General features: G+C 35.6%; 2 protein-coding genes across 2 annotated transcripts; both read right to left on the reverse strand.

Moving 5' to 3' along the window:
- Window positions 1–590: 590 nt before the first annotated feature.
- Window positions 591–7593, reverse strand: LOC142610489 (proline-rich receptor-like protein kinase PERK8). Its single transcript, XM_075782304.1, has 8 exons — window positions 6026–7593; window positions 5126–5536; window positions 4715–4801; window positions 3626–3696; window positions 3069–3145; window positions 2009–2156; window positions 1232–1393; window positions 591–1141 (listed from the first exon to the last, which is right to left on the reverse strand). The coding sequence occupies exons 1-8, from the start codon at window positions 6951–6953 to the stop codon at window positions 893–895; spliced, it is 2133 nt and encodes a 710-aa protein (XP_075638419.1). The 5' UTR covers window positions 6954–7593; the 3' UTR covers window positions 591–892.
- Window positions 7594–15924: 8331 nt separating this feature from the next.
- LOC142621927 (glucan endo-1,3-beta-D-glucosidase) lies at window positions 15925–18330 on the reverse strand. Its single transcript, XM_075795307.1, has one exon. The coding sequence runs from the start codon at window positions 18246–18248 to the stop codon at window positions 16032–16034; it is 2217 nt and encodes a 738-aa protein (XP_075651422.1). The 5' UTR covers window positions 18249–18330; the 3' UTR covers window positions 15925–16031.
- Window positions 18331–18634: the final 304 nt, after the last annotated feature.

An 18634-nucleotide genomic window follows, 5' to 3' on the forward strand; every position in this document is an offset into this window, starting at 1 on the left:
TGGCTCTATTATTATAGGGTACATTTTGATATTTAGTGGTGCTAAAAATAGCTATATAGCACCACTATTGCTAGTGCTCTAAGGGAAGAAGATGCTAGTTGAGCTTGATATTGGGACAATCTTAGACCTAAAAAAATTATAAGATTGCGTATTACCTTTTTAGTAGCAGAGAGGGAGCCAAATTAAGATACTGTTGCATGCAATGCAAAAGCAACTGGTCAACAAGCTGAATACAATGGACTGGTAGACAGCATTCATATGTTATCACGACTTTAATGCACCCCTGCCAGACAGTTGCCCCGGTGTTCTTACTTTCACTCCCTCTCTTTGTTATTTATTTATTAGTTAGTTTTTACTTGCTGCTACTGCAACTTATTAACTTTTATAGGTGGCATCTAAATTCTAAAGGCAACTGAGTTACATACTGGATGAGTTAAATAGAATTCTTTTCTTCGGTGGAGTGAAGCTTGACCAAATGTACAATTCATGCTGAATTGGGTTTTGAAAACTCTTTATTTCACTTGGTCACTAAGGACTCGACACAATTGAATTACAGAATATAGTATCAGTATCAACAAGATTACCGGGTATTGAGGAAAGGGAGTACTTGTATTAAATCAAAGAAAAGAGTACAATGAAATGCTGTACCAATGTTTCTATATATTAAAGAATACAAAATCAGGCACCCTTACTGGCAAAATCATGTTAGCCGAGAAAATAAAGTAGAAAAGATAATCTGCATGAGATTTACATGAAATGAGCAGCAGGACCTGGTTCCAAAGTAATAGAGGGCGTCAGATCTCATCCCAAGATGGAGAAAAGTCGCTCCTTCTGAGTATAAATTGAAAGTATAGTGCGACCTAAGTTTGCCAGGGTAAGTTGTGGATGCATCTCAATTGCTCCATACAGCAGATGAATTTGCTGATGATGGACTTTTCCGGTAGCCATTATCTCTACTCCTCCAGCTACTCTGTGTTTGATTGAAGAATTCTGTACTGTATTCTTGACTACCAAAAGCCATCCTTCGAAACATCTTAATTTGTGCAGATTGTTGTGCTGGGTCAAATACTTCGCTTTGGCCAGGTTTCATTCCATTGGTGAGATCTGACATTTCATCGACAGACTCTAAAGCTCTCACCACCTGAGATAGGGGCAGGGAAAAAGAATAAATGTTATTAAATCCTAATTAAGAACAAAATATTGAGAATGTATGTCATTTGAACATAATTACCAGACTCATTTTTGGCCTTCTTGCAGCTGAGTGACGCACACAAGCTGCAGCGGCCTCGATCATCCGAAACATTTCACTTCCAACGTAATTATTTTCCAGACTTGAATCTACCAACACTTCAAAGTTTTCCTCTTCAAGTGCTTGCATAAGCAATGGTCGAGCCTGAAGAACAAGTTTGAATTATGATTAAGTGTCCAGTCTAATAGCTTGCCAATGATTCCCACTTTCTCTCCCTCTAAAAAACCTCAGGGTATGAGAGGTCTAATAACTTGCCAAAGATTCCTTATTCTAACTCTCCCCTCCCACTTTCTCCCCCTCTAAAAATCCTCAGAGGGTATGAGAGGTAATTCATTTATGATATTGTAGGACAGTTAAGAGAGATGAAATATGATCATTCAGTCTGCTGGCATATTTTCTGGTCTGCATCTGTTCAAGTCTATAGTTTTGGATTTCTTGGTGTGAAAAGCAGGGGATATCAAGTAAAGTAATTAATCACATCCAAGCCAATAACTCACTTCCCTCACCAAGGTTTGGCCAACACTAGCTAGGATCATCTTGAGCTAATGAACTCATGACAATCTTCGTGTATTATGGTACCACTACCATAAAAATGTTGAACAAGAGACAAGGTTTCCAGGATTTTGATAAAGCAATAAATTCTTACATATTCTTAACCAGGACAAAAAATAATCTTGAAGCAAAATTTGAAGTTTAGCGATAATTTTAGGAAAAGTTGATGTGAAACTTGCAGCAACATGTCATTTTTGTGGAACTTACCCATTCAACCAGGCTTTCATCACCCAGTGGCTGAGAGGAATCTACAGGCTTGCGGCCTGTAATCAGCTCCAAAAGCACAACCCCAAAGGAATAAACATCAGACTTTTCCGTCAACTTCCCACTTGTTGCATATTCTGGAGCCATGTAACTGGAGAATTACAGAATTCCATTCATCAGAAAGATACAAATAGGAAATTGTGACATGGCATACACCAGCACTGTAACATATTTTTTTTTGTTGAAAAGTTACACCGGCACTGTAACATCGTTGCAGATCAGACTTCAAGCTACCATAAATTAAATGAAAAGCATGTCAAATCTAAATATTTGTTCTGAAAACATTTCAATGTCAACTATATGGTTTGAATAAAATAGCGTTAAGGTAAAAGGCATTTATATTCTGTTGTCCAATAAACTGTTAATGGTGCTAGCTTTACCCATGAAAAATATAACCATATCTTGCACCAAGAGTGCAGTTGGTTTGGATGAAAACTGGGGGGGATCGAAAATGGGGAAGAGAAAAGTGGGAAGAAAATGATATAGTGTGTTTGATTGAGGGGGGAAGATGGAGAGATTTAGGTGGGGTCCATGAGTTTTCTCCCCAGATCCACCATATGGGGTGATTTTGGAGTCTCCCCAGTTTGGGGAGAAAATGGGGAAGAAGAGGGGGGTTTGACAAGAATTATCCATCTGCCCTCTCACATCCCTCCACGCTAGCTGTATTGGTTTTTTTTTTTTAGCTCCCTTTTTTTTTTTCTTTTTAAACTTAACAATATGGGTTTTTTTTTTTTTTAATCTCAACAGTAGATTTGATTTTCTTATGAACTATTAATTTTCATTTATTTATATACAATAGGGGCATGCGAGTAAATTTATACAAACTATATTTCTATCCTCTCATTTTTCTTCTCAATTCCATTCATCACCCCCCACCATTTTCTATCTTTTCCATCCCCCAACCAAACAAAGTCCAAAACACAGAAAGACAAGTACAAACCTACAAGAAAGTTTTATTAATCATGTAGGAAACATTGTGGGAGAACACATAAGGATTACCTACCCAAAGGTTCCCATCACACGTGTGGTTACATGAGTATTTGTATCCAATGCTAACTTTGCAAGCCCAAAATCCGCAACCTGTTTGTGAGAAAGCACACATCTTTAGGAACACAAAATACTAGCAATAAGAAAGAGGGAAAAAATCAACTACAGGTGCCAAGTGTGTAGTAGTATAGACAAACAGGTTTGTACTAAACAAAAGATGGCAAAATGCATCCCTCCTCTCCCCCCATCCCTCCCCCCCCCCCCCCCCCTCCCACACCTCTCTAAAAGAAAATGGAAGCAAAAACAAACCAACAATATATATATATATAAGTAAATTTTTGGCCCAACCCATGTGGATGGGAAAAGGGAGATTTGAACTAGCAACATCCACATCATGATGTATGGTACCTAACCGATTTTCCTACCCCTTAGGTTTGACAAACAAACACAATATGACCAAATATGACAGTACTGCCTCGCCATAATGACAGGCAGTTGGAGCAAACCATCCAGACCCAGCTGGATGTAAATTTTTGTTGTTCTTGAAAAATAAGGTTGCAGAAACAGGTATACCCGAGCTTCAAAGTTGCTATCAAGAAGGATGTTTGATGATTTAATATCCCTGTGAATGATGCGGGGATGGCCTGATAAATACATTAAGAAAAAGAAGTTAAGAGTGAAGAGAGAAACTCCCAAAAGAATGATATAAATAAAATCAGAGATCAGGAAGTCCACAAGAATACAATAAAGGTCCAGTACAATTTATTTAAATGAGTGGCATTAACTTAACTATGCAATAAGGGCAATATTCTATAATGCAGATGGTAAGCATCTCAATTCTGGTCACAATTATTAATGATAAAAAGTAAGTCTCATTCAGATAATTCAAAGGTTTGCCAACTTATATCAATCATTCAATCTTGATCCAGAGTGAAGTAGGATTCCCAGAACCCCTAAGAACCATGATACAGATCATGCAACCCCAACTGTGTTTCCTTTGCAATGCAGATTTCCAAAAATAGTGGCAACAGAACTTCTCCCACCAGTTCTAGACAATCATAAATAATCAATATAAAGAGGATAATTTAGCTAAAATTTCAGAGTAAAATAAAATATGGCAAAAGAAATGAAATGAAGATTTCTAGTGACAAAAAAAAAAGGCTGTCAATCACTACACTGATAAATTATTTTTCACTTTGATTGATTTTTAAAAAAAACCTACTGGTGGCCCAGATCATAGATCAATCATCTTTTGATACTATACATGCATTCTACTATCATATTACTATATATCTAAACTTTTTTTTTTTAATCAATAGTTAGGGTATGGAAATTTGAACCCTAGACGTCTCCATTGGAAACACTAGGAGGTGACAATTGGGCTACAAGGCTCTTGGCATTATTATATATCAACCCCATTACCATGGTTGTATCAGAAATCAAACCATACCCCATTTCAGATAGCACATATCTAGAGAGTATCTTGGGTTACATTTAACAGGCAAAATATTAGATGGTAAAAGATGACAAAAAGAACATATTCACTGTTTTAGGGACTTGAAATATCATAAAACTGTAAAGATACTGGTTTGGGTGTCTAGAGTAGACAAAACAAATGCCCTGAATTATAGAAGAAACCCTGAACAAAAGGAAGAAAATTACAGTCTTCGTGTAGGTAAGCTAGTCCACGAGCTGAACCAACAGCAACCTTCAGTCGAGTTGCCCAATCCATAACTGGTCTGCCCTCACCTGCAAATATTATTAATAATATGGGAAGTTAGAGATATATCACAGTACAGTAGACCTTCAAACCTGTAGCATGATTCTCAAGCACCTTAACTGGGCATTTTTGTTCTTAAAAAATTAAGGAACATGCCTTGCAAAAACATGGACACCTTCTTAGTAGTGATCCATGGTGATTGATGATTTTGACCAAATAGAAATATCATGACAAACTTACTTCGGACCTATTATTCTTGTAAGCCATATGAAAAGAAGAAGTTTGCTTATGGATGATATGGCACTCAAATTCAAGATATTTCCTTTCCATTTCATCTGAGAAAGATTTCTTACCATGGAGATGATAATGAAGAGTATCATTTGCGACAAATTCGTAGACAAGTAATCTTTGATGCTCAGATATACAGTATCCCACCAGGGAAACCAAATGACGATGGTGTATTCTGCTAATTATCTCAACTTCTGCTCTGAACTCACGCTCCCCTTGTCCACCACCAATTTTTAGCTGCTTAACAGCTACTTCTCTTCCATCTGGCAGGAAACCTTTGTATACACAACCAAATCCACCTTCACCCAAGAGATTCTGTTTTGAAAACCCATTTGTAGCCTGGATTAATTCTTCATAAGTGAACCATGACCTTGAATTGTTTACACCATTGGGCTCTGATGGTGAGTAGACAAAATCACTACCAGAGCCATCTCGTACCAGGGGAGACGGAGAATAGGGCTTAAGAAATAATGAATCTGGAGAACACATGGAAGTCTGTTAAGATATATTCATTGAACTCATTCCCCACATTCAGTTATAGCTTGCTAGCTATTTGAAAAGCATGAATCCAATTAGAATCTGAAATGTACTGTGTCATTCAATAAGAATATAAATTCAAATCAAATTCTTAAAAAAAAAATAAAAAGAAGAAGAAGAAGAAGAGCATTTATACTTCCATAACACCATATTTATGACCCAAATTGTCACAAAGACATGGAAGCCAAAGTGAACTAGTACCATTGCAACTGTTTAAGTCACAGGCATGGTAGATTTACCACATTTATTTTATATCAAGGGATAATCTACAAGTACATGGCACTTTTCGTGTAATCCTTACATATACAAATAAAATAGCTTTAAGATTAACAATCTAATCAAATTTAACCAGCAAAATAAGCTACTAAAAGTTAAGAGCATTTCATTTAGTACATTGTAAATAAATAAATAAAAGCATCATGCATTACCTGAATTCTGGGAAGAGGCAAATGGAGAAGGAGCAGGAGGGTAGCCATAATTCCCTCCAATTCTCCGTTTCTTCCGTTTCTGTGAGAACCAGACAACTATCAGAACAAGACTAATCACTGCAACCCCAACTATAACACCAATTGCCACAGTTCCTCCCGTTTTTAAGCCACCTGAATTTGTAGATGTCGAATTTGTAGGCAGGTTGGAAGGCGGCACAACTGAGGTACTACGATTTCCACCTGTTGATGAATTAGTTGGAGTGGTCGTGGAAGGACTTGGAGGAGGAGAAGAGGATGAGGGGGGTGAAGGAGTTGATGGCACTGTTGTGTTGGGGGGTGAAGGAGCAGACTGAGATGGAGGGGAAGGTGTTGGCGACTTTGGTGCTGGTGGAGGTGGGGAATTGGGGGAAGGCGTTGTTGGGACATTGGCTGGAGGAGGAGGAGGAGGAGAAGGTGAAACAGCTGGAGGGGGAGGTGGGGATGATGCCGGAGGCGAACCTTTAGATGGTGGTGGTGGTGACGATTTTGAAGGGGGTGGTGAGGTCACAGCTGGAGGAGGGGCAGATGGTGGGGGTGATGATACAGGAGGTGAAGGTGGTGGTGATGGTGGTGGGGATGTTGATGGTGGCGGTGAAGTTGCTGGTGGTGAAGGTGGTGGTGGTGATGTTGGAGGTGGTGTTGATGCTGCTGGTGGGGGTGAAGCTGGTGGGGATGGGGGAGGAGCAGAAGTGACTGGTGGTGGAGGAGACTGAGGAACTGGGGCGGAAGGGGTTGTAGGACTTGAAGGTGATGGGGTGTTAGTTTGATTAGGTTGAGTTACTGAAGAATTTGATGGAGAAGGGGAAGTAGGTGTTGGTGGTGAGTTAGCAGAGGAAGTTGGTGGATTTGCAGAAGGTGAGGATTTTGGAGAAGGGGTTGTGGAAGACATCTTCCTACGAATCTTCCCTAAGTAACAATGTACACTACTCTACTATAATTCCATTATCAAAATTCTAACAGTAGACAACATCCAAAGGCCCAATCTTTCCTTAACAAACATACATCACCAGATCATTTCATACCACAATTCAATATCAGAAAGATCTTCCACATGGCAAAACTAAGTGTACAAAATCAAATTCCCTGAAAAAAAAAAAAAAAAACGACTCCAGAAAAACCCAATTCAAAAGAACCAGGCAAAAGCAATCTATCAAAATTTCCTAACTTTACAACTCCCTGATTATCAAAACACTAAAAAGCTCATAAAACCCCCCAATAAACAAAAAAACTAAGTCAAACCCAGTTCAGAAAATCCTTCTGACAGTAAAACCCAGATCAACTACAGCTACAAGTACAGCCTAGAAGTGTAACGGGCAAATGCAGCACAACCCAGATCACCAAAGGTGAGAGAGAGAGAGAGAGAGACCCAGATGCACAAAACTCAAAAAGAATTCTTACCCATGCCTCTCTCACTCCAGTTGAAGGTGTTTAATTGATTTTGAACTGCTTTTTTATTTATTTATTTTTGGTCTTTAAGAGGTTGTAATCTTCAAATGGGATTTCCGGAAAATAACCTTTTTGGGTTTCGTGAAAAACGGCTAAAGAGGTTTGTTTGAGACTTTGAGGTTTGAAGTTGTAATAGTAGTAGTAGGAATAGTAGTGCCCGCAAAATGTGCAAACTGAAACGTGGGGGCGACTTTCCTATTAGTCTTCCCCCTTACTCTTTCCTCAGCAGGCCTTCACATGCACAGGGCACAGAGTGGAATCTTTTTTTTTTTGATAGGAGGAATTTTTGTTTTTTATTTTAAAAAAAATTAAAGACAAAAATATAATCATTAAAGAATAGACTAAACAAGAGAATATATATTTTAATGGTGCTGCCTTGTTCTATTCTCCTTCTTTGTCAGTTTGTACCTTTTTCTTTTATTCCTTCTTCTACTTTTTCAAATTTTCCATATTTCAGTTTCTTGCTGCTAAAATGGACTTTTTATTTAATTCTGAAATTTATAAGGTAAGTATTAGTTTCTTCCATAGATGGATGAATCATTGACATTGAGTATGTCACCTTTATGTGATAGATAAATGCGGTCTAGAATAGGAGTATTAATTAAAGAATAAAGAACAATAAACAGTCGGTCAAAAAAAGAACAATAAACAGAATGATAAAATTCATATCTTTTTAAAAATTTTAAATTTTTAATGATAAAATTTTAAGGACAGAAACCTCTTGACCTAAAGAAAAAATAGAATTTAGATTAAAATTATATGTTTTTTTATATATCAAAGAAAATTTATAGATGAATGTATATTTAATTATTTTTATTTTGAAAAAAAATGAAGTTGGGACTTGGGAGTTCAAATAAGTAACTGAACAATAAGAAATTTTTCATCAAGAATGAATGTTCCAAGATTTTTTTTTTTTGTAAAAGTATGTTTAAAGAAGAAATATAGGGTTCAATCTCTGCATACACCAAACACCCATTGGTATTTTGATCGGATGATAAAGAGTATCATCATAAATTGAAACTCTCTCAAAGAAGTTGATTAAACACATTGCTTGTCAACAAGAGAGGATTTTTTTTTTTTAAATAAAAAAATTGTTCTTTGATGGTTCTTTTGTCGTTGTTGTTGATTTTTTTTTCCTTTGGAAAATGCTAAAAGCAATATAAATTTTACTATAAAAAAAACTTATAAGCTAATGTGGTATTGATTTATGTTGGCTTCAGAACACGCTTATTTTTTAGCCTTAGAGAGACTTTTGAATTGCGAGGTACAATTACGAGTTCAATATATACAAGTGATATTCCTTGTAATAACTCGAATTTGCTCTTAACTTTGGATTAGTGGTATATTAATTTGTAAAACTTTTATAGTAAAATTTATAGTATTTGAACTTAGGACATGTTCATTGAAAACATTAGCAATTTTGACGGGTTTTAATTAGAAGTATGCATTTGAGTATGTGATAAGTTGTCTTATATTTTATTTAAGTATTCTATATATTTGAACAATATTTATAATAAATTTTCAGGTTTGTCATTTTGTATATCTCAAACACACGTGGGTTAAGTTATTCTGGTGGGTGTTCCTTTAAAAAAAAAAAATCAGATGGTCTCCGTTCACACTGAGGAAGGGGCTAACTTATTAATATCACCGTTACATTTGAAGTTTACTTATAAACCTAATAAAATTCGAATAAAAAACCAAACGGTGATATTAATCTATTTAATTTATTTTAAAAAAAATTGTTATGTATAAAGTTTTTTTTGTTGTTGTTGAGATTGTATTGAAGATTATGTAAAAATTTTTTTTTTTTTTTTTTTTTTTTTTTTTTTTTTTTTTTGTCGTTAAGATTGTGTTGAAGATCCTTAACTAAAATATGAAAATTTTGTGTCACCCATAAATTGAATTTTACCAAATTTATTTTGAAATATCTTGTTGCCATTAAGTTTAAATCATCAAGTACTTTAAAAGATTTACTATATGGTATTTGATAAGTTTATATATATGTGTGTGTGTGTGTGCGCGCGCGCGCGCACCTCCCAATTAATTTGTTGAGGATTCACAATCAAAAAAGTTTAGAATTTTATTTGCTGTTGTTGTTGTTGTTGTATTTGGTAAGTCTAAGATTCATGATTCATGATTACTTTTACACTGCAAAGAGAGGGATTGCAAATCTTTTTGAAGAACTTGAGTTGTACATGTGCAATTAGGAAATGCAAAGAGTATCACAAACATGCCTTGAGAAGACTAAATATTTTAATAGCAAAGTGAAGGCTGGCAGTGACAAAGAATAAATCAATGCAAAGAAGTCAATGAAATTAAATTAAACACCGAGGCCGCGTTAAATAGAGAGTTATTAGAGTCTCTATCCACATATTCGGCGTTTTAGAATATTAAAAAAAAAGGATTTGTGAAAATTGATTCTATATTCTATATAGTATTTTTTTAATTTTTTTTTGGCTCAGATCTCATTCTCATTGCCACAGTGTTCAGCTACCATGTTGTTTGAACGTGAGCAGTTTGTTTAAGCAACAATTAACAATTCTTCCAATTTGGTTGATCATGGGAGCTTCTCTTTAGCTAGCCTTTTAGGTATATAATTTATAAATAAATAAATAAAGGCTTTCATTTTAACCTTCACCAGAAATCTTCAACACAAAGCTTTGTTGTTTGTTGAGCTAATGATGGAATGAGACTTTTCTTTTCTTGCAGTCACAAACATAAAAGATTGTATTTTTTTTTTTTCCTCTCTCTTCATTTTCTTGCTCCACCCTCCACAAAGGTTTTGTGATTGTGACTTGAAGAGAAACATTTAGCCCAAAGTTGGACAACGTATAGACAAAGACCTTCAAAGGGACTGTTCCATGAGAGAGCAATCAAATCATCTAGCCTAGTTCGAATCATAAATGTGGGATAAGATTTCTATATATGTTACATCAGTGTGGTTATGTTTATCAAAATAACTTGTTTATTTTGTTTTAACGAAGTGTTGACCGATGGAAACCTAAAATCTTAAGAGTATTCATATTAATTTGTGTAGAATTTTTTATTTATTTTAACATAAAAATCTACATTTTACTATATTATATACGCACTTTTACTTTTATAAACACTCCACATCATATTATTATATATTTCACACTAAATTTTATTAAAATATTAATTTTTCTTAATTTTTAATTTTTTTTTTCACACTTAACAACTGTCATCCATTCTTTTCTTTTTTTTTTCTTTTTTTGGTACTCCATTCTTTATTATACAATATGAAGGCTCTAATGATATGAACCAAATTTACGCACAACTTGGGAGCAAAACAATAAAAATTACCCTTAAAAGAGAAAATTGCCTTGAAAGCTCAATCTTAATTGACAATCCCGAAATTACGCCATTAACAAAGAAAAGCTTTATTTACCCACCGGTAACGTAGACTCTATTATGTATGGAGATAGATATTTCTAGTATTCAGTATTCACACTATTTTATTGTGGGTAGGTTATGATAGCTCTAGTTCATCCCAGATTATTTATTTTTTGTTTAAATTTCTTACATAATCACATGGGATAGAAGTTTCTCAAAAAAAAAAACATGGGATAGAATGAATAATCTTACATAATACTCTCCTCAAAAAAAAAAAAAAACCCTTACATAATATGACACTAATCTTTTTTTTTTTCCTTTTTAACAAATTCTTATGACTCAAACTACATCATATTTGATTTTGGTGACCTTATGTCACCTTCTCTAATTTAATTTATTATATAGTCACATTGGAAAGTAATGTGACATATAACAGTAATTAAATCACAAATTTTTTTATGGGATAGGGACATCATATTTATTGATAACCCGTATGTCAAACTAGTCCATACCATTAAACGATATATAGAAAATGCTGGTATGATTAATAGCAAAAACAAAAAATTATTCTTATGCAAGGATTATTTTGACACAATACAAAAATATTAGGAATTAAATTGACATATTTGAAACGTTATGACCAAATTAAGAAAATATTGTAAATATTAGGGATAAGGGGCCCAAATATGTATGTATGTATGTATGTATGTAGGGATAAGGGCCCAAATATGGGTATTAGGTCGTGGGTCGTCTCCAAGAACATCAAGTAATCCGATGACAGGTAATAGTGACGGAGACCTACAGGATAATGGTACGTGTAAGGAGTTCGATCATGGGGAACTGGAAATGTTGTCCGAGGAGAAGTACCTCCTCAGCTAAATAGAGCAGAGGTCGTAAGTCCGACCTTTTGTCAAGAACAAGGCACCAGACGATCATACTAGCAAGGATAAATATCAGGTGGGGATAAGACAAAAGAGAGCTGAGAAATATCTGAGAAGGAAGCTACTACCACCATATTGAATGCTCTGTAGCTAACTCCCTGGCTACATTAATGTGGAGGTGATATCTGAACAATAACATTCAGCCTTACACAACTACTCACAAAGATTTCAGGAAGATGCTGATAGGACAAGTATCAAAACCAGCAATCTAATCTACGCGTGGAGGAATGAGATGGAGTGAAGAAGGGGAATATAAAGAAAAACCCCATTACAAGGGGGATCGGATAATCTACAGAAAAATCACTACACACTCAAGAATTTTAATTGTGGTTAAGTTTAAGAGAAATATATAAGAACAACCTTCCTCGGACTTTGTCAAGGAGGATTTTCCTTACCCAAACTATTTGTTTATGCTTTCTAATAACAATTAGCCTACTGTGATTTTTGTCAACCTAACTCATTGAGAGTTTAGCTTCAAGCCCACCCTCTATAAATTCATTATTTTGGGCTCTTTGGGCCATTGACATTTCTTTTGGGCTGTGGGAGCAAAACGTGTCCTTACTATATATATATAACAAACAATTATTATCTCAAATAATAATAGAAATACAAAGAAAGGTTTTAGTATGTACACTTTATGACTTATAATAATTTTTTATGTTTTTTCTAGAAATACCAGAAAGTATCAACCAATTGAGTTGAGTTACAAGACTTTTGGTTATAACTTATAAGTTATAACTAGGTTGTAACTCATGCATACTCATGAATGTATTTAAAAATAAACACATTTTTTAATCATAAAAATATACACAATTAATCTAATTATTAGAAAAAATAAATGTAATTAGATGCATGTTAAAATTCCTGCCTAAGTTCAATACAACTTAAGATCATTTTTATTCCAATTTTTAATAAGATAGAATTGTGATAATTTTTGTTAAGTATATATATGATTGGTTTTTTTAATAGTTAATTAATATTAAACTCTTAGTATTTTGCACTTATAAACTCAATTGACACAAAAATTTAAAATATTAAGTGAACACATGATACAAAGTTAGCCTACAATTGAAATTCAATTTGGAATCTAATTGAATTTTCTCTTAGCGTTGGCTATATATATAGATTTAAGTAGTGACTAAATATTATTGATCAAAAATATATTAAAAATAATATAATAATACTATCTAACTTTTGTCAATACACAAGTTATCAATTTTAATAAATATTTTTGTTTTGTAATACACATAGTAAGGTTATAAAGTACTTAATTTATATAAGAACATAGTGTGTGTGTATATATTCACTGTATTTTTAATCGGTCCTCCCAAAGACATGTTTGGCTGCTGCTGCAACCAACCAAACAAAACAAATGAGGAAACCTCATTTTGCACTCCTAATGTATGTCCTCAAGTAGTGCATTTTGTTTGCGCGTGAGAGAAATAACTAATAAGAGGGGTTCATGTCACAACTCACATGCAATTGTTTCATTACATGATTCTCTCTCTGATTCTAAGTAGGTCCGGGTTTGGGTTCCAGATAACGTGGATATCACGTTTTATTGAATTTTTATTTTTGTTTTGATCATCATTACTGTGTCCATTGGAGCTGGACCGTTGCCATAAAAATGAATTGCCATCATATTAACAATTTGATTTGTTTTTCTATTGTCATTACAATATATTTCTCAACAAGTTCCCTTCCAAATGAAAATAATTTCATTTTCAATGATGCATGACAGTGCAAAATAGGTTGTTACTTGACATTGACAGGGCCTTGAATACCTTGTGGAAATTATGTATTAAGATCATTTCAATTTGAAAATGGATAAAATGAGGTGACACAGATGCTTGTGGTAAGAACGGGTTTCATTCTAGCGCTCTAAAATAATATTCCAAAGCTCTCGTATGTTCTTTGTTCTTTGTATGGATAAAAGCTTATGTTATAGAGTATATAACTTCTAGCATAGGGGTCAAAATTAAAGTTTGAAACTCTACTTAACCTCTTTTGGTTGGCTCGAAAAAAATGAGATAGATAGATCCATGAAATTTTAGTTGTCCAATGAAACTTCTTCATTTCAAGTGAAATAGAAAGTAACCTTTGTTGCAGAAATTATGCAGTGCACTTTGTACCCATTGCATGCAAGGGGCATGCAAGGGGTGTCTTCCATTGTCCATGGACCCCATGATGTAAGAATTCTGTTACATGAGGTGCAACCTTTGTATGTGGGGCTTGTAAACGCACCAAACAATTCTCACCCTTCACTTGATTTATCAAAGGTGCCCATGGGCCATGTGCCATTGTCTCTTTCGGACTCCAATTTTTTTTTCCTCCTCTCATAATTAGTCACATCAGATAGTCCTGAAAATGAGTTCGGAATTAGTTTTAGTTCTAAAATTTTTCTTAATAGATTATCAAAGCCCCTAAAAATTAGACTGAGTCAATTAATCAGGATTAGAAATGCCAAAGACTGTATCCCACTCTCTGTGTTCCTGACTATTCCACGACCTATAATGTACCATCTGACAACAGCTCATGACCGTTTTGAAATTTGAACACGGAAAGCTGAGAATCTTTTACCTTTTGTATCAAAAGAGATGCAACATAGTGATTGATCTTTGTTTCACCTTTTTACTTTATTTTTTTTGAGTAGATATGAATTATAATCATTAATTCATGATGTTTGATAACATTTTAACAACTAAAAGATGGTGTCTTAAACTAATAGCAAATCAAAAACCAGAAAAAAATTGTACCTAAAAGCATATGAATTTGTAAATAATGCAGAATTGTTCAAGTCTTCAATACATTTCACAAAATTTGGCTCTGTATCTAAGCTTTTTCTGTGTTACAATTATCTTTCGCTCCAATAAGTGCAGAATCTACAATTCACTTTCCTTGAAGTAAACATGCATGCAAACAAAGAGAAAGGTATTTAGCCTTCATCAACAGTCCTCTTTAACGCTAGAGCTGCTTGTCAAGTCCCTTTCTGCTCTCTCAACCATTCTTAAGAAAGAAGGATGCTCCTAATACTAACCATTACTTACAATGATGTGCCTCAAATTCAATCACTGGAACTAAACACGCATGTGTGCTAATTATTAAAGACACAAATGAACCACCATGATTTTATTCCAGTATATATCTGAATACATCTATATCTATACACAAACAAACTGGTAGAGCTTTGATCATGAAGAAGTCTATCATGTATCATGTAATTATTGATCTTTCTCAGGTAAAACTAGCTGTGAATTTCATTCCACACTTCCTTACATTACATTTCATCTCTTCATATATTCCAATACAAAATTGTTGACGTCTATCCAGAATTTTGTTTTCAATAGTTCTTTCATCTAGAAGAGTCGGGCATTTTTTTTTTTTTTTTATTAACACAATCGCATACAAAGACACATTGAAAGTAGGCGTCAAAAAAATCTGACAGAGGAGTTGTTAAAGTACATGACTACTTCCTAGATAACCAATGTTTTGTAGTATTTGTGGCATGTACCAGACAAGCTCGAGGTTTCTATCACTTGGTAGCTCAATGAGATGGACAGGAGCTTCTAAAACAAAATCAGCTTTGTACTCAGTCAAATACGCGATTAAGTTAAAGTGACAGTGGAATACCAATAATCTTCTGCAAATCAAGACAAACAGAAAAAGGCGGAAAACAGAAGAAAAAAAGAAAGATATACGAAAAACAGAAGTACCTTTAGCAAACACTAATTGCCAAGCTTTGTCAATAATGCATGGCTTTTGCACCTTTCAGCATGATTCCCACGAGGCAATAAAAGGGAAGAAAACTAGTGTTGCATTTTGCCATCATTGACTTGAAAAGTTAGTGCTGTGCTATGCTAAAGAATGTATGGCCATTGACACTATGCAGAGCCCTTCTAAGATCATTTAAGGCAGTGAAATGACTTTAATATTAAACCTAAGGTTCATCAGAAATTTAACTCATGCAAATTTCTACATCATGAAAATAAAAAAAATATACCCTACAAAAATCACTCTCAGTAAGATATTGTTGATTTGGTAGTCCATTTGTTAACCCTTAATGATCTATTGTTATGAAGCTCGATGGTAACATCAGTTGAAATATAAAAGGGAGGCAAATGCTAATAAGAATATGCTTATAATTCATTTCAGTTTGATATTTGTATAAAAAAGTTCAATCATATCATATCTTATTAAACTCAACCAGAGTTGTAAGGCAAACAAAGTCAGTGACAGTAGTGTCCAAACCAGCAGTATTTTCCTCCTTCCCCACACCCCTCTTCCTGCACATCAGCTCTGCTGTGAATCCACCATAAGAGATTAGAAAGTGAGTTCCCATCATCAAAACCATTCAAGTTCTTGATCTTCCCCAAAGCACCTTCATTGTCATAAATCCCTTCCAAAGTATATACAAATCCCTTCCACCCTTCTCCAACTCCCTCTCTCCCTAAAGCAGGTAAGGTCCACTTCACAAGCTCCCTCACAAATCCAACATCAGAGAACAAGATCTCAGTGATTGGCAATATGGGTAGCACCTGAATTCCAAGCCTACATTCTCTCCAATCAGGTGGAGCAAACCATAGTCCACTGTCCCTCTTGTTAGCCCACAATACACCCACCATCCTGTTCTCTCTAGTGAAATCCTCCTCATACATATTGTCTCCCTCTCTCACATGCCACCATGTTTGAGCAGAGTGAATTTCCAATGCTGTAAGCATTGATCCAGTGGCAACAAGATGTGTGTCTCCATAGGCCAACCCCATCAAAGCTGCTGAGTAATAAGCATTCACAGCCTCGCTAGTGCTCTCTTGATTCCGCCCATCAGCAAATTCAGTTAGCCCTCCAGCCCAAGAGTGCAATTTGTAAAGGTCAAAGCACCTTAAACGCGTGTAACTAGAATTTGATCGCCTGCCCAAGTTCATAAAATCAGCCATAAGCGTATATGCTTGAGGTTTATACTTCCTCCCCCACACCGGGTCAATCTTTGCAAGCACTGCAATTGCATAAAGAAAGTACCCCAAATGATAATGGTGATCATTATAAATACCAAACCCAAAATCAGCCCCAGAATCCAATGCACCTTGCTTAGTCACAATTCCACCCCATTTAGCATCATACAGAAAACCATTCCCACTAAAAGTCCCATCCAACCAAGGCACAATTGTATCCTTCAGGAACTTCCTTATCTTTGGAATCACATCAAGAAAACCCACCTCCTCAGCAATCAATGCCAACCTTGCTGCTCTAGCAATCAACTTCCCATAAAAATAAGATGAATTGTTTGTCATCGATGCAGGATTCAAAGCCTCAACATCCCCAACAAGCGCAGAGATAATCTCAGCATATGATTCTTCTTTGACACCTCTTATTGAATGCCAATTTACAGACACTGGGGCAGGTTTCAATGCCCAAGAATCTCCAACAACACCAACAAGATCACCATCGATACTCTTATACTTAAATTCCTCCAAAACAGTAACATTAGAATCATCACCAGATAGTATCTGAAGATGAAGGGGGTGAGCTAACATAAGCAAATCCCCCCAACCTTTCTTCTCCCATTTGTATTCCAAGCAAAATGGCTTGGTGAATACTGCATCACCGGAAACCGGGTAACAAGGACTGAACTGATCAAGGATCGCCTCATATTTCGGATCCGAATCTGGCAATACCGCAATCCGAATTATGCCCGAAAACCCAGTAGACGTGATCACAGAGAGGCTGTGTGTGAAACTGATGGGGGAGGAGGTGTATATAAGCCATGTCTGGTTGTTGTTGAGCTTGATGGTATACTTGGTTTTAGCATTGTTTGAAGAAAAAGAGAGAATAGCATGGATGGTTGATATGGAAATAGCAGTGCCACCAGAGACACAGCATGTCAGAAATGGGCTTCCCCTGACAAGGAAAAACCTTAAATTGGAAGAAGGAAAGTCCAAAGTGACACTGAGATCACTGAAGGAAGAGATAAAGTGGGTGTTTTGAGAACCTGGGTTGGTGTTTTCTGACGCAGAGATGGTGAGGTCAGCGTTGAAAACTTGGTAGATGAAAGCTGAGTTGAAGAAACGAGATGGGTAGGAGAGGGAAAGAGAGGAGAGTGAGGATTTGATAAGGTAGGGATGGATGTACTCAGGTTGATCACCATTTTTGAGAGTGAAGTTTTGGAAGAAAGAATTTGTGGGGAGAGGAGTGGAGAGGAGAGTTGGGGAGAAGAAGAGAGAAGGGTCAGGGAGGACTGTGGATTGGGTTTTGGGGAAGAGGAATGGTTTGGTTAATGGCTTGAGAGATTCCGGTTGAGGTGGTGGTGCCATGGTACAGGTGCTTGGTTCAGGTTGTGAAGGAGATGGGGATCTTGGAGGTGTTGTTGGGGGTTTATAGGGTTTGTTTGGTTTCTTGAAACTCTTAGTGACTAAGGTTTTTACTCTTCTCCTTAGTTTTTTCAACATTGTCGGTTTGTATATGAATTGAATAATTATTGGACAGAGTGGGAAAAATAGAAAATAATAATTAGGAGGTGGATTAGTTGGATGGTTCTGATTTGGTGGGTGGAAACTAGGAGGAAATGGAGTTAATGTTTGACCATATTTTGTGAAGGTGTTTTTTAGGCTTTTACACAAATTCAGGAGCAGGAGAAGGAGGGTTTTTGAGACTGTTAAGGTGGGGCTTGACTTGCTTGATGTTTTTATGGAAGAAAGTGGGGAATGGTGGTTATGAGAGGGTGAAGGTTGGATTGGAAGTGAAGTTGAGAGAAATCTGCATTTTGGTTATGGCGGCATGTGAGAATTGTAAGGTATGTAAAGGTTTATTTTTTTTGAATCTGAATGTGTGAAGG

Source organism: Castanea sativa, chromosome 1 (genome assembly GCF_040712315.1).
Source record: "Castanea sativa cultivar Marrone di Chiusa Pesio chromosome 1, ASM4071231v1".
Taxonomy (NCBI): domain Eukaryota; kingdom Viridiplantae; phylum Streptophyta; class Magnoliopsida; order Fagales; family Fagaceae; genus Castanea; species Castanea sativa.

Coding starts and splice junctions, on each gene's coding strand:
- LOC142610489 (XM_075782304.1), bottom strand. CDS start 6,953: ATGTCTTCCACAACCCCTTCTCCAAAATCCTCACCTTCTGCAAATCCA. Junction 5,537..6,025: donor TGCCTCTTCCCAGAATTCAG/GTAATGCATGAT, acceptor TGTGTTCTCCAG/ATTCATTATTTCTTAAGCCC. Junction 3,146..3,625: donor ATAGCAACTTTGAAGCTCGG/GTATACCTGTTT, acceptor TCTCACAAACAG/GTTGCGGATTTTGGGCTTGC.
- LOC142621927 (XM_075795307.1), bottom strand. CDS start 18,248: ATGTTGAAAAAACTAAGGAGAAGAGTAAAAACCTTAGTCACTAAGAGT.